The sequence below is a fragment of the Grus americana genome, chromosome 3, assembly GCF_028858705.1.
Source record: "Grus americana isolate bGruAme1 chromosome 3, bGruAme1.mat, whole genome shotgun sequence".
Lineage (NCBI taxonomy): Eukaryota > Metazoa > Chordata > Aves > Gruiformes > Gruidae > Grus > Grus americana.
The window spans coordinates 26339576-26362986 of NC_072854.1; the positions used below are offsets into that span (position 1 = coordinate 26339576).

Consider the following 23411-nt stretch of genomic DNA (forward strand, 5'->3'; position numbering starts at 1 on the left):
GGGATCAATCGCCTCAAAACTGTTAAGACGCTAAACAGATTAAAAGCCTCTTTCTCCTTCTTTGTAGTTTACATATTCATTCAGAGGATAACTTAGATGGGAGTGTACCCCTGTACCACTATCATAACATTGTAGAGCAGGCTTCAGCTCTAAATCACCATCACTGCTTGTTGTCCTGAAGAATGCCAGCAGAACACAGAGTTTCCTCTTCTACAGATTACACTTGAGTCCAACAAAATATACAGGTTCTTCTTGGGGTGCTGCTGAAGCCTGATCCCAAGTAAGCTTAAAATAATTAACCAACAAAAAACTCACCCAAACCCCAAAAGAACTCTGCTATCAGAAAAAAACCCACACCCACACTCTGAAAAGATGATTTAATTCTCTCATAAAGAAGCAGCCAAGTATGACTTCTCATCACTAATTTTGGATTTCCAGGACTAGGGAGCTTGCCTTGGGATGGGGAAGAACAGGACACCTACGCTCTTTCCTCTGACACAGCCACATCTGCCTCCCCTTCCCTTTTACGTTTATTCCAAACCACAACAAATCTGGGATTCCACCTGGTTTCTAGCCAGGCATCCCAGTACAGAGGAAAGGAGCATGGCAGTCCTCTCCAGAGGAAGGCCACAGGCACCGCAAGGACTGCGGAAAGCAGCAGCCATGAGCACAGGGCTCAGCCACCACAGGGATGTGAAGCCTCAAAAGTGGCAGGAGCACGATAGTTGGCCTTGCCCCACTGTGGGCTGTCCCAGCCAAGATCATCGGGACATTACTGTTAACCTTGGAAATGTATCAAACCAAGTTGTAGCTTGGTGCATAGTGAGGGGAGGAAAAAAAAGAAAAAGTAAGTATGCATATTGTGAACTACCTTACAGAAAATAGGTGGGGAATACATTTTCTTCTAGTCTGTTATTAAGAAGCTGATACACAAGCAGCTGCTTATAGCACCCACTAGCCTTGTTTTCATTCTCCCTGTGAGGATAACGAGGTTACCGAATTTGACCACTGATTACAAGAATGGGGAATAGTAAAATGGTATTCTGTAAAAACGTATTTTTAAACAAGTTCATACAATTACTGAACGGTAAGGCTGTATTTCTTTCACTGGTCTTAAATAAAAAAAGAGATGGTACAAAATAGACCACACCTTAACACCTTGTAAAAACACACAGTATTACATACACTTTACTACTTCATCAGATTCTCCCTGATACAAGAAATGATACTTAGCTGCTGTCAAGAACATTTTATTTATTCAGCTTTTGTACTTTCTCAATCTCAAAGGGAAGTGCTTTGAATGGGGTTATTTCTGCCATGGCTGTGAAACAAGAGCTTGGAGAATTTCCTTTAATCCTCTAGAGACTTAACACTAGCCTCTTCCTAGCTCTGCTTCTGAGACAGCAGTGGCAACAGGCAGATTTTATCAACAATCAAATAGATCACTCCTACCTACGCCATCAGCCCCTAGCATCAAGTTACTATGATAGAAAAAACATTTAAAGCAAACAGATTTGCAAGGATTAAAGCACTCCCAAGATACAGCACCTGGATTTAAACGGAGGATACTGTAAGATAGTAGTAACTCAGGCAAATGAATGGAAACAATAAAAAGGGAGCATGCATTAATGGGAGAAAACAGAACAGAAAGGTCTCCCAGCACGCAGTAACAGAAGACAGCTACCCATGTGGATTTGGTAGGTTCACAGTACAAGCAGTGAGAAAATGAATTCTTAGCAGATAGCTAAAAATATTTAGGAATGAGAAATTTTATACAGGAGTTCATGCTGTTTGTAAACAAAATAAAGTTACACAGAAGGAGAAAGCTACTTATTTTTAACTTTATTCCAATGACTCCTTGTTATTGCTTGCTTTTGCTGTTCTAAGAATTGGGGAGGAGGTAAAAAACCCAAAATGAATAACCAAAAAACCCCATGTGTTCCTACAAGACAGCTCAGTTTCTACTCCCACAGTGTCTTTTGGTCATGCCTGAAAGACCACCACAGTGGAAAATGATCTTTCACTCTTGAAAAGTGCTGGACTTCCAGAAGGTCCTTGATCAAGTGGGATTTAACCAGTTCAAGAAATCCTTTCAGCAAGGCATGCAATTACATTTGAATATTAGCAGAAAATAAACATAATGCAAGCAAACAAACCTGGATTTTAAGACTACCCTCCAGGTATAAGATTAAATCTGTTGTTTTAGTCCCCCTTTTGCCACTCTGAAAACAAATCAGTTGAATTAAGCTAGAGAAATTAGACACAAGGCAAGTCTGAAAAAAAGGGAAGCATTTAGGGAACATTCAGTAACATCTTCAAATCAGATGCATTTTACCTGAAGACAACAGTTTCCCATTCCAAAACCCATAGCATCCATGTATATATAGTCTGGCTTAGCTGCCTTTGCTGCTTCTCCGTCATCATTAGGAAACGTTTCGATAAATGGTGATGGCGTGTTCTTATCTTTAAATACTGTGTGAAAAATGCAGGTACTCAGTAAACCAGAGCATTAGCTTGCACAATTATTTTGTAAAAGAAAAAAGATAGATTGAATTTACTCACTTGGTACATTTATCACAACCTTCTCTCCTCTTCGGTGCCGAATGTTTCTGGTCAGTGTACTACAACAATAAAAAAGGTTGCTGAAATATCTGACAGTTTCTCTTAATACAAATGTTTTTACAGTTAGTTTCTCAGCCAGCCATTCTCAGGGTTTCAGAATGTCAATTTTCTATTTATTTTGAGCATTTTCCTTCAGGACACTTCTTTTCCTAGTTTAAGACAGACTAGGACAGACACAACACTGAATTTTTCTTCAGTAAAGTCAGTCATTTTGATGGACTTCACAGTACCATGCTGACAGAACAGGCAGAAGTAAAAGGCTACTGACTAGAAGAAGGCTGAATGAAAAGGTACGCTTAGCTTTTAGATAGAATGATTTTCATTCTCCAGTTTCACCTTACAATGAAAACCTCTCTCAGACTATACAAGTAGTTTGACACCATGCTCCATTTCAGAGTAACTGAGATGTTGCTGTGATGTATCTGAGCAAGAGCTAGATTAACTGTGATCGAAGCAGTTAGCCATGGGATTTTAAACTGGAAAAAATTTTACAGTAGTATAATCAATGCCTTTTTCCCCATAATGGTGTGAACTACCATATAAAATTACTTGAACCTAACAGTTTGCTTTAAGTCACTTTGACAGAAAATACTGTCATGACAATCATCTCTGTTCAAGTACATGGGATATCTGCAGCAACTAATCACATAGCTCTCTATTCCACTAATGTAAAGAAATTGCAGGCATGCCTGTAATATTTAGGCAGAGAAAAATATTCAGCTTCTCATTCACACTCCCCAAATACTCTTACCTAAATCTAGGATGTTTATTGATGGCTTCATCTGGAAAAAAGAGGGATTTTGAAGCTCCTCCTTCTACTGGCGTTGGCTTATATTCTGGCAGCGTAAACCCAGGACACCCTAACCTGTGTAACACAATAAAGAGATCCAAGCTGTAATGAAAACAGACTGTGATTTTAAAACAGTCAGATGATTGAAGATGGGATTCTAGTAGACAAAACAATAAAGATATTTTTTTAAAAACTTGCATCTACGATGAGTATTTCTGAAGCGCTTTTTAAGACTGCTGTCTATGCATGTGTAATTGCCAGAAAGATGTCTTAAAACAGTTGCTGTTAAAAGGTCAGCTGCTTACCAACAACCAGCCTTGTGGTGATTAAAACAGACCTTTTATTTATTTTAAAAAACACACTATCATTAGACAGTAAACATGGACCTTTTCAGTGGCTGAAGCAGGAAACTTCACAGTGTTATGCAGAGTACACACACACACACATTTTAGAATGTTAGCACCTGTCATTAGATTGGATGTCAAGAAAAATTTATTCGCCAAAAGAGTTGTCAAGCACTGGAACAGGCTGCCCAGGGAAGTGGTTGAGTCACCATCCCTGCAGGTATTTAAAAGACATGTAGATGTGGTGCTTAGGGACATGGTTTAGTGGTGGACTTGGCAGTGCTAGGTTAACGGTTGAACTTGATGATCTTAAGGGTCTTTTCCAACCAAAACAATTCTATGATTCTATGATTAATACTGACATGCAGTTGCATTCTGTGACTTAAACAGTTTCTCTACAGGGTACAGGTTAATGCTGACCACTCAAGATCTATCCAGCTCTGCTCCCAACAATCTACCCCTGTTAAAAAGATGTACCTAACCAACTCTAAGAATTAGAGGTAGTTTCAAGTGATACACATCCCAAGTCTCACAGCAGTTTGTTATTTTAGAACTCTGAAAAGAACCATAAATGAGAGAAATGTAATAAAGAAAAAATACAGCTATTAAGTGTAAAATGCTGAGAGGCATGCAAGTGAGTCAGAATACACCTCTCCTGTGGAGCCCTCATTCTAAGTTTAAGAGTCATCTGAAGCAAGAATAAGTAGGTTTTCAGTACAACTGAGACAAAGGGGCATTTGAGAAGTTGGAGGTAAAGTTGCAGAAGATTAATTTCTGCATGCTGCACAGTATAAAGGGCAAAGGTCGTGCTATCTTGAGAGACTCTAGTATTTGGATGTATAAAAAGGGTTAGTCAATACAACAAGCAAACTATTCAAAATACCAGTAAGCACTCATTTCTGGGAATATTATTTATGCTCAACATGTATTCCACTATGGGTTTCTTCCTGGTTTGAATATACAAATTGTCCTAAAATGCGTAAACTCAACTTCATCACTTAAGTGCAACGTTGTAAACTGCATCACTCCTGTCCTCAAGAAAGAAAACAGCTTTCTGGTCCAGTAGTGAGGGCTCACAAATTTAAGAACTAGAGATGCTCGTTTAGCTTCTAAGCTAGTATTTTTGAATATTTAAGCATTTTCATGTTTGTTCATTTTTAACTGAGTTATTTTAATTTGAATAAGCCTACTACTCTACCTTTCTTCTGTCAGCACTCTAACAAGTTTTTTGTCTTTTCAGATGCAGAGAGTTTTTTTTAGTTACACACATGTATATGCACAGACATATGTACATGTTACTGTAGAGACAATGTGGCAAAGAACTCCAAACCCACAAAACCTCAGAAATATATGTTAGCAAGACTCCAGTCATACCAACAGGTACTCGAATGGCAAGATAGCAAAAGGCAGAAATAAGAAACTAGATAGCCTAGGGAGAGCAATTTCTGAAGGATGAAACTATGCTTGGGATGACTGATAAGTAATAAACTACATTTTATTATTTACTGGCTTTCACTAAAGTTCATTGCTCATACAATGCTGTAAAAAGTATTTATCTGTATCTACAAAGTAACGAACTCCTAATCTTGCAAGGAAGAAAGGGAGAGGAGGTCTGAAATGTTTGTATACAAAATTTATTAAATGACATAATCTATTTGTAAGGTTGCAGTGCGGAAAAATCCCAATTCTTTAACACACTGAGAACTACTTAACCACTGGACTTTAAATAAGCTCTTATTACTTTAGAGATATCTCGTATAACTCCCACAAAGAGGAAGCATATTTTGTCAGAGTGTTCTTAAAATAGCATTCATGGGGCATAATGCAGGCATTTTGGTACCTGAACTTTGCTGCTAAGTCACATTTTGTACCATTCTTGCTCTTGACAAGAATTGAGGGCCATTGCATTCTGTACTGTAAAAGCAACAAGCCAGTAAAGCCAGCTACTTCTCTTCTACCGCAAAGCAATTTTTTTTACTTTAAGCGTAACTATCTTCATTCACGTGACTGACCAGGCCAGTTAGAATGAACGTAATAAATCCCTGCCTAGAGTTATGTTAGAAAGTAAGGTCACAAAGTACATCCTGAATTTCATTTCTTCAATAATCTCTTTGCAACAATAAAAAGGAGGAAATCTACCCTTTGCAAGGGTGTTATCAACCCAGGAGAGGTGCTCTCCTTTCTAGATTCAGTAAGCACAGTGTTATTGAAGTTTTAAGTCTTAATTTTGTAAGGATAACCACATTCCTGTTCTACTGTGTGCACCAAGCCACCAAAAGAAGTTTGCGTGTGCTTTAATGAAAAGGTAGTGTTAAAAAAATAGATGAGGTTAACCATGTTTTACTGACTGCTATTTATAAAGATCAAAGGTTGCAAAACAGGGAAAGAGAAACCTTTTATATATGATTTGCCATATCAATTCAAGATGGCAGACTACTCTATGTGCAATACTTTCTGTTATTAAGAGTTAGGTGTTCTCTCCTAATACAAAATCATCACAGATTACAAGTAACTTAAAAATATAAGAGATGCTTGTTTGTCTCACTGCAATACAAATTTTAGGAAAAGTGACTGGAACTTCAAGTACCTTAATTAAATCATATTTTGCTTGGTTTCATTGTACAGTTTAGCTATATGCAATAAGGAGAAAAAGCATATAAGGGGAATGGAAAACATGGCATTACGCTTCAACAGCCATCTCACCTTGGAAATGATGTCACAGTGCAAACAGCCTCATTTTCTTTGAGCACAGAAGCAGCCTCTTGCCTTCTTTTCCTCATGTTGTCTTGCACAGTGTTGAATTCAGACATGGTTCCCCCATATGGCTGCCCAGGTGTCCCTTCAATCATGTAACTTCCATATTCTGGTCGCCAGAGTGTTGGGTGGCTATAATAAAAGAATAGCTTCATTTAAATATTTCTGCAACTTCAAAAAAGATGGAATTACGTGCGAGAATTTCAGAAACGAATGCAACTTGCCAGAAAAGTCTCCTAAATTTGATTATTCGATAGAGTAACACAATGTACCTCATCACCAGGTAAGGCAGTGAAAAGAAATTAAGGCACAGCTTGGCAGCAGGAAGTGTTGCTGTATAGTGCAATAAGCTGCATTTGCCCATGTCAAATTTCAATCACCTTTAGCGTCTGTCTCAAGTTTTCTTTCTTGGGGTTTTAACTGAAACTGGAAAAGACAGAACATCCAACTGCTTCCACAATACCAGGCAAGGCAAAAGTTATGCTCAATTTCTTCTTTCTACTGTCCTGTTTCATGAATTGATTAGGTTAGGAAATGAAATGAAGTTTGAGGGCACCTAGTCACCTTTGAAAAGTAACCCCTTCCCATCCCCCTGTGAAGCCATTCCACCTCTACGGAACACACTACCACAGGCAGAGCCACATGTCCCCTACTGCTCTTCCGGCAGGAGCAGTTTGGAGCCTAAAAGCCAAGGGATTCCTTCTTGCCTGTTTTCAATAATCCCTCTACCGAGGAAGACAGACAGGGAAGCCTTACTGGATGACAAGGTTAAGGCACATGGAAAGTAGACAGGCCCAGGGCACAAAAGCCTTTCATTGCTACAGCGGAACTTATCTACACTTCTGTAAGATGTGACCTGCTTTTGGCTCTCTTCAGCCAAAACACTTTGCTGTCTCTGGTCTCATCTCTCTGCTGCCATCAGTTAGAAGGTAATTCACAGTTCTCTGGCTAGCTGAAATAGGGATATAATGTAATTATTCCTGAAAACTCCATGGGAGAGGATGGGGAAGAACTGCCCTGCTGTCCTTACATCTACCTTCCTAATTCTGTCAAAAGTGGGAGAGTGTTCTGGCAAACAGGCTTCCCTATACAGCTCTCACTGGCTCCTGTAGTCAGGGATACAGGGGTGAGTGCACACACACACGCTTTACAAGGCAGGAAAGGTCTAGTACACTATTACTGTGTACACACAGACACAAAACCAGAGCAAGACAAAACAAATACCTAAACTGCAACTTCTGTGGGCTCACTGTTAACATCCTCCTTTTTTTCAAGGTGTAACGTAGAAGGTGCACAGACTGCCTGCAAGCATGTTAGAAATCTTTCACTTCCTGCACCCCACATTTATCTGAAAATATCAGTATCTGTGGCTTACAGTTTTACTGATAGCAGACTTGAAAGTTAAGCCAGGTCTACAAAATTCTGTAGAGTATCATAACAGGAGAGAAAAAACAGAAACAGGAAACAGCTACTCACTTGGGGTTTACCTTCTCCCCCTTGTCTTGCAGTGTTTGAAGAACTTCTTCACCGCAGAGCACCAAGCGCACTTTCTTATTCTCATGGTCGAATTTTACTAACATATATTCCACCTTGTAAATAATAAAACCAAAACAATTAAATGGTAAGATTTTGTTCACACACAAACATTCTGGCACATAATTTTAAGCATAAAGAAAAAAAAAAAAAGGATGTCAGACTGAACTTCACCTCTACAGAAGCTTTAAAAACCATCATTAGCTACGAATATACCGGAGGCAACGGCTGCAAGCTTATTTCATCTTGAATAAAGAACTGAAATTCCTTGAAATCGGCCTTGGAACTTTTTCACCTCCATTTCTAATTGTGGCTATTTCACAAAACGATTCCTGAATTTCTGTTTCCCTCCACATAATTCAGACAAAAAAACTGAAACCCCATGCAAGCTATTACCCACAAATCTCTGTCATCCCATGAGTTATTGTCTCCACTGCTGACAAGAACCAACCAAACCAAACTAACAAGAGTCATTGTACAAACAAGACACACATTTACACCCATCACTTGTTGGAGCTATTTAAGACTAGCATGACAGAGCCTCATTTACAATACGGAAAGCCCATGGTTGTTACAGACAGCATCAGTCCTGCTGTTAATGCACTCCAGCTCTTGGTACAGCACAGGGGTTTGCATCCATTCTTGATTCAGCTTTGCTGCCACCTTTTCTTCCCCTCCAGCCCAGCAGCATACCTGGCCCCTGGATCTCTGTCTCCTCACCCCTGTCCCTCCCTACCCCACACTGCAACCCACACTCAATCCAACAAGTCACTAACGACAGCAGTGCTGCATCCCAGCGCTGGAGAATATTGTTTCCTTAACAGAGATTATCTGAAAGCAGCCAAACCTGGAACGCCCTCATGTCAGACTTTCTAATCTCCATGCATACTTGCTATCAAAGCTCCTGTGAAGACTTTTAGAGCGCTACCCAGTATAGCAACAGAACAGCTGCCTGGACCCTATAGCCCTTCCATACTTACTGATACAATCTATTTCCTGATACCTATTTGGCAGGGAATGCTTTGTGCTGTTCTGGGAAGTGTGAAAGAACAACCCCCAAGTGCAACGTACTGCCTAAAAGCAGAAGTCATACCTGGAAATGCATCACAAGAGTACTGGCTTTGAAAATCCCCTGCTGGATCAGTGGTGATACACAGTGCCTTTTGTTGGAGGCTCTCAAACCGCTGCCTTGAGACTGTCACTAACACAAACATCAACTTGTAGTTAAAAATTCAGGCTGCAGTTCCACAGCCTAGAACTTGTCAGAGGCTTTGCACCATGCTCCTCAGTTTTGTTTTCTGACACCGCCAAAAGACATGTCCACTGGTACTTACCAAACACCACTGCTCCAGCCCAGTTCAGATTCATGCAAGATGCTGACGTTAAAGCTGCAGCATACCAACTCATGGCAGCTTCTATTTTGTACAGAAATCTGATGTGTATAGGAAAGCAGCCTGCCAAAACACAGGGAACTTGTGCAGTATTTTCTAGCACACTAAGTAGATTTGTGGGTTTCATGTTCTCTGGTTGCTTCAGTGTTCGTGGAAGTTATTGGTAGCTACCGTGACAACAAATATAATCCTCTGTTGGGATTTGCAATTAAATCACAAGCAGCATTATCCAAGAGTGTTTGTAATTCTACAGAATCCGATTAGATGCAAACTCTGGAGAGACTCATTCAGCAATTATACATGTTCTCTACATTTTTTAAGATCAAATTTTGATCCCCTGAAGAAAAATAATGATTTCTAGTTTCTGTGCAAGACTATTTCTTTGTGTGGCATAGTTTGTGGTTTGCGTGTATGATGCCGCAATAATCTACTTGAGATAACTACAGACTATAAACCAGAATGCACTCCAGCACCGATTTACTTGTTATATAGTACCAGTCTCCCCAGTGACACCTGACCTATGATTATTGGCAATACAAAGTGACTTCTCACACCTTCCAGTTTTCTACTGCATTCAACATCATCTCCTCCTGCTTTGGAAAAGCATCATCCTCACTCAGACCCAGCCTAAACTAGAGGAGGTATGCAAGCGCACAGTTCTCAGGGTCATACAGACAGATGTGTGAATGGGCATCAAGCCCACCGCATGCCTGGCCTCCTACCACACTGCCCACGTGGGCTGGCAGCAGAAGAGAGGGCAAAGGAACTGCAGCTGCCATCAAGAGACCCCAACGCTGAACGTTTTTCCACTATTACATGAATATGTTACTGTGATTTGCCTCTCATCTTAAAAATCCCTCTCCAAATGTAACTGCAATGAGCTGGTGATGTGAACACTGTGCTTCTCTATAAATCATATTACAAGTTTCACAAAAGAAAATAAGCCAAAAATGTAAAGAAGCATTAAGCTAAGAAGGCAAAGCCAAAGAAATCAAAATGTTTCATAATCCAAGTGCAGTAGTGAATAGATTGCATTTATGCATCCAGCTTTAGAAACAACTACTCTTGCCTCCAGAAACATTGACTAAATCTTCAAAGCTGTCTTAACACACAGAAGATCTGCCATTAATTTTGATGAGAAAAGAAAAAACCCAAAAACTTCAGATGGTTGCCAACAATTCCAAGTAACCCACAGTGTCTTGCCAACAGAGGGACTGACTGAATGGACATGCTTAAAGAATTTAATTTAGTTCATCAAAAGATTTAGCTTACAGCTAGAAAGAGAGAAACAAATTCAGAGTTCACACATTTTTACGTTTAACTTCAGCTCATCATTCGCAGACTCCTCAGATGTTTTCTATCCACAATAAAGTTGAAAAGCATCAGCATGCCTGGCAGAGCTTCAAGAGTCCGAAAACCAAATATGTGATGTTTCACCCAACATTCATAATTCATCATTTTGCCAAGCTCTTTAGAATTCGCTTTTCTCTCTAATTTTAACTAGGCTCCCTAGCAAGCAGCAAAACACACATCAGGTCAAATTACTGATGCAGATGGCTGACAAGCAGCCTTGCTAAGAGGAAAGCGCACCTTGCCATGGTAAGAAAGGTGGCCACTTAGGACCCGCGTGCCCAACCGGTGCTCTCACCCTGCAGCAAACCCTACATATCTCTATCCTCCGGTTGGCACATGCTGCAAGGCTGCTGAGGACAAGAGGTGGCCTCCCAGCTTCTTCCTGCAGACAGACATGCTCAGCACTGCTACAGGGGATGAACCTCTGCAAGCCAGTCAGATCTGGGCTGGTCGGAGAAGTGCTGTGGCACCTTACCAGGAGAAGGAACAACAATTTGGCCAGCAAAGTTGAAAAGCAAAAGCTGTAAATCCACATGCATGTGCACACACACAGGGCAAGCCTAAAAAAATAGTTAAAAATTAAATGCATTAAAAAAGCAAATAAATTCTCAGTTAAAGCAAATAGTCTGAGCATAACAGATCTATCTACCCATGAGCCAACACAAAGAAAAACTAGTCTTTGCATGCTTCCTTCCTCTTAACTACTGACTTGCAACATACTGCATCTACAGAGTACTTCCAAGCCAGCTCCACTGCACCGTCGTATCTTCTCAGGAAGGAGCATGCACCACTAGCTTGCCGGCAGGACAGCACCCAGAACAGTGTTACTTCACTTGTCACAATTATTTCTCAGTCAGCTACAAGGAAATTTCAGGCTTTTGAAAATTCTTTCAAGTCACCTCTGTAAACACAACCACAATGAGACCTTGAAGCCCCTCAACTGGGGAGGAGCCAAAGCACTCTCCATATGTTAAGCCAGTTGTGCTGGACTTGCCCAGTGGCAAAGTGAAAGATGACTGTTTTCTGAGTAAGAATGTCTGAAATTGTGTTTGAATGCCTGAGTTATTTGACAATAATTGCACCTATTATTTCTGCATAAAACAGACTACTTAAAAAGGAAGAAACATCAGTCAAGTGACTCTTTAGTAGCAATTCTAAGGAACCAGGAGAACTGAAGTCAATGCACATCCCACATGGTATCACCATCCAAATACGTGCCTTGGCAGTGATCTGCTTTCCAATATCAAAACCCCTCCTCACACACTCAATTTCATAGAACTATAGCATGGTTTGGGTTGGAAGGGACCTCAAAGACCATCTAGTTCCAACCCCCCTGCCATGGGCAGGGACACCCTCCACTACACCAGGTTGCCCAAAGCCCCATCCAGCCTGGCCTTGAACACTTCCAGGGAGGGGGCATCCACAGCTTCTCTGGGCAACCTGTTCCAGTGCCTCACCATCCTCATTGTAGAAAATTTCTTCACCATCAAATTTAACACCATCATGCTAAGTACACTAGGAACAAAACCTATCTAATAGTTGAGTAAAGCCTCTACTCCAGAGTTAATGCTAAAATCCTTTTAACATTCAAAGTATTTGACAGAAGGTATTTCTGCATATGAAAACACAGGTAAGCATACAGTCTGGACTTCGGTAAGCTCAGAAGATTACATAATAGAGGAAAATAGTTTAAGAAAGATCTGAGGAGAAGCTTTTTCGAGATGAAGACTATGCAAGTGTGTATGCTCTCTTCCTGTGAAAAACAGATCCCTGCATTCACCTTTTACCACACTCCTGATCATCCATCTCAGCTATGGATGCCCCCTCCCTCGAAGTGTTCAAGGCCAGGTTGGACGGGGCTTTGGGCAACCTGATCAAGTGGAAGATGTCCCTGCCCATGGCAGGGGGGTTGGAACTAGATGATCTTTGAGGTTCCTTCCAATCCAAACCATCCTGTGATTCTAAAAAAAACCTGACTGCAGGTGATTCATGGACCACCGCTGTTCCTCAAGGACAATCTTATTGATGATTTCCTTCTCCTTCCACTGGGTAACTACTGCCACAGGTACTTGGAGCAACTGTTTGCAGTCTCCTCATATGTACCTTCCCTCAGGCTTGGAGCTTTAAGAGAAATTGGAAATTTTTCCTAAACACTCAATGAGGTCTCATGGATTTTTGTTTACTATTACCAAAAGCCACTACAACACTTAATATATTTTCATGCAGTATGCCTCATATTTATACATACATTAGAAAATAAAATTGAGGTAAAACTTTCTTCTCAAGAGCATCAAAGAAACAAAACCCATTTCACTAGTTATTAAGCTCCATTATGCCAAAAAAGTGCAGTTCCTCCATACATTTATTGTTCAGTTAATGCATCATTAAAATACCATGTATCATGAAAATGACAGTCTATAGGAAAACAAAGTTTTAATACTCTAACCATTCATTAAAGAACCTCTGCCACAAGCTTTCAGTGTTAAGATGGAAAAAGCAGGGTTTTTTTCTGTAGGTACACATACTTCTGGATGTACAGCATAATACTGAGGATTTTTTTTTTTTTATGTAGTTATTTTCTCACCACTGCTGTGATAAAACGTGGAGCCACAGTAATAACCAGCTAGTAACGTATCTTTAATGGAAGGTTTACTGACCCACAAAGCGAGTCTAAGCCCTAAGGGAGCAAATTTCAGAGAAAAACAAGTCTGGAAGTGCCACAGAGGCTGGTTACCCAGTTTCTAGTCAGCAAGGCCCCAAACCATGCACTGGCACAAGGCAGAGCACGTCCATGCTCACTAAAGTACCAGGGGTGTTCTCTGCCACAGAACTAATTTCAAAAATTTGTCACGAACAGCAAAACCAAGATACAAGTGTATTGCCCAAAACACTTAATTTGATCAAGCGGATTGGAAGTGGCCAATCCAACGAAGCACCACCTCCAGCTCTATACAGAGTGGACTTGCAGAAACTATGCCCTAGAAACAAAATACAATTGATGCTTTATATTACATTGACAATAAGCAAAAAAAAAGAACTTCTATGCTGCATTAATGATGACCATGGATAAAGAGAATGAAGATGCAGGGGCTCTCATCTCAGTCAACACAGCCAGCCCCAGCTAAGTGCTCCTACCTGTTCCCCCTCCTGCTTGCCGATACCAGGGCTGCAGATTTTCTTCTGCATGTGATACAACATGACTAGAGGATGTCCTGTGCTGCACATACCACAAACCAGGAAGCTGGGTTATTGAAATAGCAAATCTAGATGTTATAACCATTTCATGCTTCTAAAAAACAAGATGTGACGCACTGGAGAACAAAGTGTACTGTATAACACCTGAGGTTAATACCATAAAAAAAGACTAGGATAATGTTTATTTCAGATTTCTGCAGCAAAGACAACTTTAAGACACTAATTTTTAGATTTAAATGAGAAAAGAAGTAGGTTTTCTGGCACAGTTCTATTTTCTGTTCCACACAGGCTAGATGTTTTTATGGACTATTAAAAGACCATTTATTCAACTGTGAAACAAGATGCTGCAAGCTTCTAAGTTTCCTCTTGCATCAGAAAGCAAGGATAAAAAAAACAAAAAACAAAGCAGCAATATCAACAACAAAATTTTTCCTGTACTTATCCTCCTGACTCACCCTTTCTCACAGTTAACTGAAACAAGGCATCTGCACAGCAAGAAGAGGAAGCTCTGTGGCAAGAGAGGAATAGACAACGATCCTGTGACAAGACCGTAGCAATTCAGTTGACATCCACAGAAGGAAGTTCAGTGTGAACAGAGTATTTCTTTATCAGAAATATACAAACAGCAGATAATTTAAGCTTTTCTTAGTAAGATCTGAGATTGGGAAGGAGGAAATCAATGCATACCATGGGGGCTGGTCACTATTTATGACAAATTGCAGCTTGTTTAGGAAAAAAAATTCCAAGCAAAAAACCCCTCCAAACTTGTTTCCATGATTTAGCTTTTGAAAAAGCATCTCACTATAAACCACAGCAAGTTCTGCATGGTCACATGCACAACACATCCAGCAACAAAGCTCACAGGTAGGTCAGTGGTGCTGCACTACAACCTATGCTTATCAACCAGCCATGGAAGAACTGAGCAGGAGGGAGCTGAGGCAAAATAATCAGTCATCAGGGATGGTAACACATCACTCACATTTTGAGAGTTACAGGGTTTAGATGTGTTTCAGTTTAGGCCTTCCCTGACATGAGGATCAAAGCTAGGCAGAAAAAGTAGTTTCATGACCATCAGGGAAAGCATCCAGGGAAGGAATAAACATAGAGACTCTTCAAGGGCACCTATCTTGTTTGAGTCAAGACTGAAAGAGTTATATTTGCATGCATTAGTGTACTCATTTTAGAGGCTGCATATATACACTCAAGGCTGTCAAGCAGTGTGAGCTGATGCATTAACATCATACCTTCTGACCCTGCCCCAGAAATGCCACTATGATGAACAGCAGGTGCAACTACAAAACATATTAAGGAAGCACTAAATCTATTTGTAAACAAATAATGCCACTGTCCCTTTATTTAGCCCAATAAAGCTCAGAGAGAAAGGATGAACAAGCAGACACGTGACAGATAACCAAATCATTCATGAGTACTGCTTCCCCCCACGCGGCAAGCAGGCGAGTACATCGATTAAGACAGCTCCCATTCAGATGCATCCACACATGCCACATTTGGCAGGGGGCCATCATGAGGAATTTCTGCATGAAAGAAATTAAAAAATGCATTCTGTTCAGGGAATTTTGCTGGGGAAGGGGGAGACTAAAAATGATTGTCTTAAAATGACAAGAGCTCAAATGTAAAAAACAATTTTGTAAGACTTCAGGCCACATTAGCTTTATTACAAGCATGAGATTCCCAGGAAAAAGCTTTAAAATAAAGCAATTTCTGCACACCAGTATATTGCAGCAGTTTGTACAAAGGAAAAATGTGAGATCATAATATTGACAGTATAATGACTTGGCTGAATTTTTTTAAAGATCTATTACTGAGAGCCAGGAAAATACAACAACTATTTTTTGTGATTGTTTTGTTTATAACATACAGTAAAAAGCTAGTTAGAAAGTTTCAGATGATCATTAAAGAAACCTCATGAGTCATCTGACAATTATCTAAGTGGTTTGGATAAGGGGATATACATCTTGCAGCACACAGAATTTAAAGAAGCCATAATAAACTGTCTATTGTCATCCATGTAAGTGTCTATCTCTGCTTCGAAGCAGACATCTACTGCTTTTCTGTTCCATCAGGATAACCAAATTTCTTGCAAAATGAGAAAAGAACATCACCTTTCCTGTACACTGTGATGCTCTCTGAACCTACTGTTTCTTTTGTCAGTCACAGTCCTTTCTTACCTCTATTTGAACATTTTTGCACATGCATGTGTGTCTCTCACCAAGTCTCACCACTGTCTTTTAGAGAAGAGATGACCAAAACTTCATTGGTGTATTTCAGGGATAGTAGCTGTACTTATTTTATACAGCTGGTGAGCTAGATTCACTGTTGTTAAAAAAAATGCCCTAGACTTTGTTCCTGGTCTTAAATGGGTGATAGACAAACAGGAGCCTCAGACTGTGTGCACCTGAGCCCAAAACCATTTCCTTAAGATGTAGCAATTATTTTATCAGTCTGAAGTTCTGCAGACTGTAATGCAACGTCGCAAATCATACCATTTACACATTGCTGCTGCCCTGAAAAAACCCACAAAAACAAATAGGCTATAAACTGCAGCAAGACATTACTGCAATAGCTAGGTCCCTGGGAAGAATCATTCAAAAAGAAAAGGGGCTCTTTTCACAGCCCAGCCTTTCATTAAGGAAAAAGTAAAAAGCTTTGAAGAGAGTCATGCATCTTCTGATCAGAAGCAACACCTTTGGGACATTTTGGTAAGAAACCTCTGGCCTCTCTTCTTGAAGCATCCAAAAAGGACTGCTTCACCTCTTGCATGAGGAAGTGCTGAGCAGCAAACATTCATTTTAGTTCTCATTTAACTTATTTACAAGGTATAATTTAAAAACCTAATGGGTAAGGAGGAGAATGAATCAAAAGTACAGAAGAAAGACAAAAAGAAGGTTAAAAAAGACTGAGAAAGAGATAAGATGCAGGAAAAAAACCACAAACATAACTACATCAAGAAGACTTCAACTTGCAAGCTGTGTGGTTGCACATTTTTCATGCTACCTCCCACAATTCATTACCAAATCTGTTTTAAAGGCCTCCAAATTTCACTTCAAGTCTCCATGAAGACAACTTTCTAAAAGCTGAAGATGCTTATTGTGTGCTATGTCCCAACACTGACAGGAACAAGACTCATACACAACAAAAGGGTCGTTATGTCCAATCTCACTAAACAAGGCTGGGCAAGTCAGATTGCCATTTCATTCACATATACTTTCAAATAAAACCATCATGTTTTGCCCATGCTTGCTTTCTGCATATCTCCTTCTGAGTGGATCTCCCTCCAGCATGCCCTTCTCGACTCTTTCATATGCTGAAGCAGCTCCTCGTTACTCTTTATTGTTCTTTTGTCCTCACCAGTTATCCTTTTCCAACTCTTCTTGCTTCTACCATTTCTTCCCAGTGCAGATAGGTGTTCAGCCTGGAGAACAACCAACCTGTCCCATTTAGCAGAAAAACAGACCACAGAAAAACTTAATCAAGTGTTACATGTAAGTGTGCACATATGAATACATACATATATGAAGTTACACACAAACTGCCATGATTTGTAGCCCTGCACGTGGGCTCAGCGCAAAGCGATGGCAGTGAGCCTAGTCAAGGGCCAGCCATTCCACTTGTCTGATCCGAATGCCTGCATTAAGTTGCAAAGTGAAATTTAAGCAACATCCGTCAGCTAGAGGAATGCAATCAACAGACAAGAGGTACTGAACAGCACAGGAGATTGGTACTGTGCTGGCACAGAAGAGAGCTTTTTGGGTCAAAAGCTGGGAAGCAACAGAATAGGCTTTGCCTTACTCTCAAAATACCTTTAAACTCTTTTGGTAGAGCTATCATGTGCCAAGCTGCACAACTGATTGTCTCACATAGTCTCTACTAACTCTACTGGAGTTCAAAACACAGTACTGAAAAGTTGCAGGTTTTTGCATATGCTGCACAATCCCCCCTCACCCCCCAACTTAATGACCAGTAGTCTGCAAATCCAAAGATAAGCATACTTTGTTGGATGGGAGAAGATGATGAAAACACAAGGAAACCATGAGACCAGTTCGCATGGCAGGGTCTCCTCAGCAGATCTAATTGTTGACCAACTTTTGTGGGCATTAAGGCAAGGATAATAAGGAGGGGGTTGATGAGGGATAATGAGACAGTTCAGTGTTTCATATTTACCACAGTCAGGAGAAGCCAAGCATGAACAGAGAGGCCAACTGTCAGTTTTAAATGAGGCAGAAGAATGATTAAGAGGCAGAGGACCTTTACCCACAAATGCAGGTTCAAAGAGACCTTTAGAAAGATTTTTTTTAAGCAAGTCTTATTCTCTGTTACACTTACATCTGTAAGCTTTTTTTTTTACCATTGCAAAGACTTAATAGTTGTGAAAAACAGAGCAAAAAAGAACTGCCCCCCAAAAAGAAAACAGCTGTTGGTAAACCCCTTGGTTCTAACTCTGCAAGCAAGAAGACCGCTAACTTTTCAAGAGGTAGCGGAACCAGTGTTTTGACCTTTCCAGCTCTTTACTCAGGAGAGGATGGGAGCACTAAGGAATGCTACCCTGCAATGCAAGTTGTGATGCTGTCTCACTTCCTTCAAAACAAATGTCACCATCCTACTCTGTCAGCATTTAGCCTCAACACTTTTGCCTGGCACCCAAGAAACAGAAAGCATATGACAATTCCCCACAGTTTCATTCAGGGAGGTTACAAGCACCCCAAAGGGCCACCGCAGCTCTTGTAACGAGTCTTACAACACGCAACACGAAGTGGAGTCCTGTTGAAAACAGATCCAAAGCAAAGGCTGGTTCTCACAAGCAAATGCAGGATTTCTTTTTCACAATGGCATCGGCTAGACAGGGAGAATCTTTGAAGTATTCACATACCTGCCCTGAAAGACAGACTAAAGAAGTTGTTTTTTCCTCATGAGCATTCCTTAAAGATGAAGTAAAAAAAATACATCTTTTGCCAAACATGGTCTCAGAAACTTCTCTCAAACACAAAAATAATTTTGTTTATTATGATTTAATCTCTACCATTATGCAAGGGCTGTCATCTTCATTCTTGATTTCTATCTTCAAAAGGTTTTTAAGACAATAAAACCCTCAGGCTATGACTTCATATATGAAGGTCAAAGTACACAAAAGGCTTTTTATGAAAATTGTCCAGCTAGTCAGTTGATTCATCTAAGCTGCATCTACATGTGGCACCACTTTCTAGTAACTAGATATTTGAGAGGAAAAACAGAAAACAAATTTACTGCTCTTCTCACTAGTCTCTCTACAGCACAGCTGAAAGAAGTTAGAGACAGGTGTGTTTTTATGTTTGCGCAGCAAGAGCAGATGGGCAACAAGTATCTGGTATATTAACACACTCTTAAAAGCTGCATTATGTAAAAAAATAAAAATGCATAATACAGTACAATAAAGATAAGTTGCCACACCTGAGTTTATTACCATTTGCTAAAATCAGAGGTAGATGATGAACCAAGTTACCTGACCTCTGAATGTTCACAGGTATTTCAAATACAGCTTTTACCTCCTTATCAGAAACATGACAGTAATCATACTCAAATAATTAAATTCTACCTCTTGCCACACTGGGCACGAAAAAAGCAAATTGCGAGTCTCCTTAAACATAACACACCACCATTTACCAAGCATAAATACTTTCTTCAGTAAGGTCCCCGTGCCAAAACAAGGCTCCTGGGGTGCAGTCTCACCATATGGCTAAGCTTACCAAGTGACTAGCTGCAGGTGCTGCAGGGGATGGCTCTGCTTGACCCTTTCCTCCACACATCTCTGCTACTTTCCTCACATTAAGCACAACTTGTCAGACCTCACAGTGAAACAGTGGAAGCTCTGCTGAGAAAACCAACCACCCTAGAAAACTGAATGGTAGAAGAGTTTTCTGCTGGTTTAACTTCATGAACTCACATAGCCAGTAACAACGCAAGGAAGGCAGAAGAAACATGAGCCTGGAGCAAGGGGAGGGAAGCTGAACTAGCTCACTAGCAGATCAACCCTAGCTATCTTGTGAAATCTCACCCTGACAAAGCAAGGACAACTAAAACGTAACACCCATTGAAAAATGAGTACCCCATCTTAAAGATTAATGAGAAAACCCTCGAGCTAAGTCTCAGAACAACAGGGCGATTCTACTCTGTCTGTATTCCTGAACTTACGGCTGTTTGTGAGGCTCTTCTGTCAGAATAATTTCAGTCATACAAGAGATGTAGGAACACAGAGACTTCAGACAGGGATAGATAGAAGTGTATTTAAACTTCCTGAGTTCACACCACTCTGGCTGCAAAACCCTGCGGTGTAGGCTAGACATGCTGGCAGCATCATTCCCTTCACTGGACAGATTTTAGTAGCCAAGCCCCCACTCTTCTTGAAAGCAGCTCCTGTGCTCTCATGCTTGCCTTGCTCAGTTATGTGAAATATGACAGCAGTTCCTTTAAAGAACAACAGACTTTAAGAGACAAAGTCTCTCAAGTTACACAAGGGGAACAGCATTTTCCTCCGGCAATGAGGATCTGTGAGCAGCCACTGTTACCACCTGGACAAAGTTTCCTCACAAATGCTTTTACTGTTCAGAAAGGAACTGGAGCACGAGACTGAGATGCGATGGCCAAGCCCCTACATTGCTCCCTTCCTACTCTGCTCTATAACTTCCCTGCAGTAACATCACAGACACCTCCAAGTGACAAACACTGGACCACACCAACACCATGATTAAGGATGGCTTTTAGCACAGCACATACAAAGCTGTTCCCTGTCTCCAGGGAAAGCTGGGTCCCTCAGGAAATCCCACTGATCCATACAGGAAGGAGACTCTGCTCCTGGCAGAGTGCTGTTAGGCTGGGACACAATTCAGTGCAGGTTTGCGTGGCAATGTGGGTAAGACCAGACAAAGTTAGGGTCCTCAGGCATAAAGCACCTGCAACAAACCTCAAGTCACAACCCAAGCGATCCTCTTCACCCTTGTTTGAGAGGCAGGCTGACTCATGCCGCACACCTGGAAGACTCTGTGGGGAAGCAAGGCTCAGTGAGTCCCTGTCCCACAGGGGCAGGCCAGGACCACGGAAGTGCCTGGTGAGAGGGCTGCCACCACCGAGCCCACCTCCAGTCCTCACTTCCCTCCTCAAAACAGAGTCTGAGCCTCAACTGGCCCTACCTTGGGGTTCAGACATACACGTGCTTTAATCAGACTTCACTCCAGAGAACATAAAAAACTCACGGGAACGAGTAAGTGCTGCCAGGCATCACGGCTCCCAGGAATACACCTCTCGAGGGGCTGCTCAGGCAGATCTACAGATGCCTGACGGAAGCACTGAAAGTTGTTTTAGCGCTTAAAAATCACGAGGTAATACTGGGGCAAGGCGCTGGGTAACCGGAGGTGGCGAGTGAGCGAGAGCGTGCGTGGGGCAAACAAAGTCCCGGCGGCAGCCTGAACTTTCCCCTCTCGCCGAGCAACCGCGGCCAAACCCGCTCCCGGGCACGGCGGCGGGCAGGGCCCGAGCCCGGGCCGCATCGGAACGGCGCGGCGCCCACCCCGCCGCCGCGGCACCTGCGCCCGGATCGCGGAGGCCGCGGCAGGCCGTGCCGGTCGTGACCGCGACGGGGGTCTCACCTCGTCGCCCCACTTGAGGACGTCCTTGTGACGGTCGCGCAGGGCGCGGTAGATGTGGAGGAACTGGATGATGCCGTGTTTCCGCACGTGCTCCGCGTGCCGCCGCGTCTCCTCCCAGCTCAACGGCGAGCCCTGCGACAGCAGCCCCATGCCGGCCCGCAACGGAGCGGCAGCGCCGGAAAGGTGGGGAGAGCGGAGCCTGCGCAACGCTATATGCGCTCTGCGCCGCGACAGCGGCGGCGGGAGCCGTCCAGCGCCACACACGTGACGGCGACGGCGCGTCAGGCCGTGACTCAGCACTTTCCGCCGGTAGGCCCCGCCCCCCGGCCGGGGCTCGCTGCAGGCGGGCTGAGGCGCTGCCTGGCGGCGGGGTGATCTGTGGCTGCGGCTTCTCCTCAGCGCTTCCGGGATTTGGTGAGGAGGGAAGCGCCTGTGGAAAAGCAAATGCTGGAGAAACCGCGGCGGTGTGAGCGCCGCTGCTCCCCTACTTTCCCCCAGCACGCCCCGAACACAGCGGGGAGGAGGCGTCCGTTTCCTACGGAAGGGCTGCTGAAGTAGCGGCGGGAAAATGTCCTCCTCGGTCCCGAGTCCAGCCCTCACCGCGCCCCTGGATGTGGGAGCGGAGGGGTCGGCCGGGGCGCAGCGCTGGGACCGGCCGGGCAGGAGGGGGCGTCCGCTGGCGTCCCGCTTGCCGGTCTGGCCGGGCTGGTGTTCTGCTGGAAAGGGACCCTTGTGTCACAAAGGTGTGACTAAAAGTGTCCAAATTAAGGTCATGGCTGAAAGGTCCTCGAACGTGGACGGCGGATTGAAAGCTGGTGTGTATTTATTTCAGATCAGAGCATGCATCTCAAAAAAAAAAAAAGGTGCATATGGATGCTTTGGGTGGGTGGAGTGAGACTCAGAGATACACCTCATCTCCCCGAGACGTGTCTGTTCAGCCCACATCCGGCTGTGCCAAGAAAAAGCCCAACCAATGAAGATGTTAAAAATGAGTTAATTATCTGGGAATTGTCCTGGAGGGAATCAGAGCATTCATCTCAGGAAAGAGGAAGCAGGGGCATGTCATGGTGTGTATTTTACATTTGATGCAAAATAGAAGAAAGGCCTATTGGTGCTATTCCAAGTGTTTTCTAAATGAAGAGACAAAAATAAGGAACTGAATAGTGCATGAAGAGAAAGGCTCTCACTTCTGAGAAGGCTGTCCTTTAAGGATACCATTCAAAAGGGAGGGATATAAGCAAGTTTGCAAAGCCGACAACAAGGACTCAGAAGCTGAAATTCATTATGCCTCAACCCTCGTTTTCATCACATTCACAGAGCTCTTTCTTCTTGGGCCTTGGGGACAAACACAGCTGGTATGGGGTAGGATTGCATAGCTAAGGGCTTGAGGATTAGTAGAATACTTAAATTGTGGTATAGCCCACTAATGGATGAATTGTATTATTAGATATTTCATTAACTGAATGACTATACTGACAAGAACTGCCTAATTGTCTTTTTCCAGGATATGAGGTGCCTCAAGGATAGGACAAGCTTCCAACACATTAGTATAATAAATCTAAAATGCATTAGTTAAAAATATCAAATATTAAAGCCACTCGAAAGTAAAATGTTTTATATCTTGGTTACTTTTTTAATGACCTAAGTTTTTATACAAAGAGCAGCATTGACAGAACAGGAACAAGCAGTGATCATTATAATTAAAATACAAACATTTCATTTCAAATGCGCTGTTTTTAGGGGTTTACAACTTTTTTAAAACTCATGGTTCTGGCTAAAATTTTAATGGTTG

At 42.1% G+C, this 23411-nt stretch overlaps 1 protein-coding gene across 2 annotated transcripts in view; it reads right to left on the bottom strand.

Moving 5' to 3' along the window:
- GCLC (glutamate-cysteine ligase catalytic subunit) overlaps positions 1-21896 on the bottom strand; it is a 34654-nt gene extending 12758 nt beyond the window's left edge. The window contains exons 1-6 of one of the 2 annotated variants that reach the window (XM_054819901.1): positions 21620-21896; positions 7987-8099; positions 6460-6642; positions 3374-3487; positions 2563-2621; positions 2336-2472 (exon numbers count right to left, since the gene is read on the bottom strand). In XM_054819901.1, coding sequence (XP_054675876.1) covers positions 2336-2472; positions 2563-2621; positions 3374-3487; positions 6460-6642; positions 7987-8099; positions 21620-21769 — 756 coding nt within the window. In that variant the 5' untranslated portion in view covers positions 21770-21896. Of the gene's footprint in view, positions 1-2335; positions 2473-2562; positions 2622-3373; positions 3488-6459; positions 6643-7734; positions 7818-7986; positions 8100-21619 lie in introns of those variants that run through there. The other variant, XM_054819902.1, reaches the window with a different exon arrangement.
- Positions 21897-23411: the final 1515 nt, after the last annotated feature.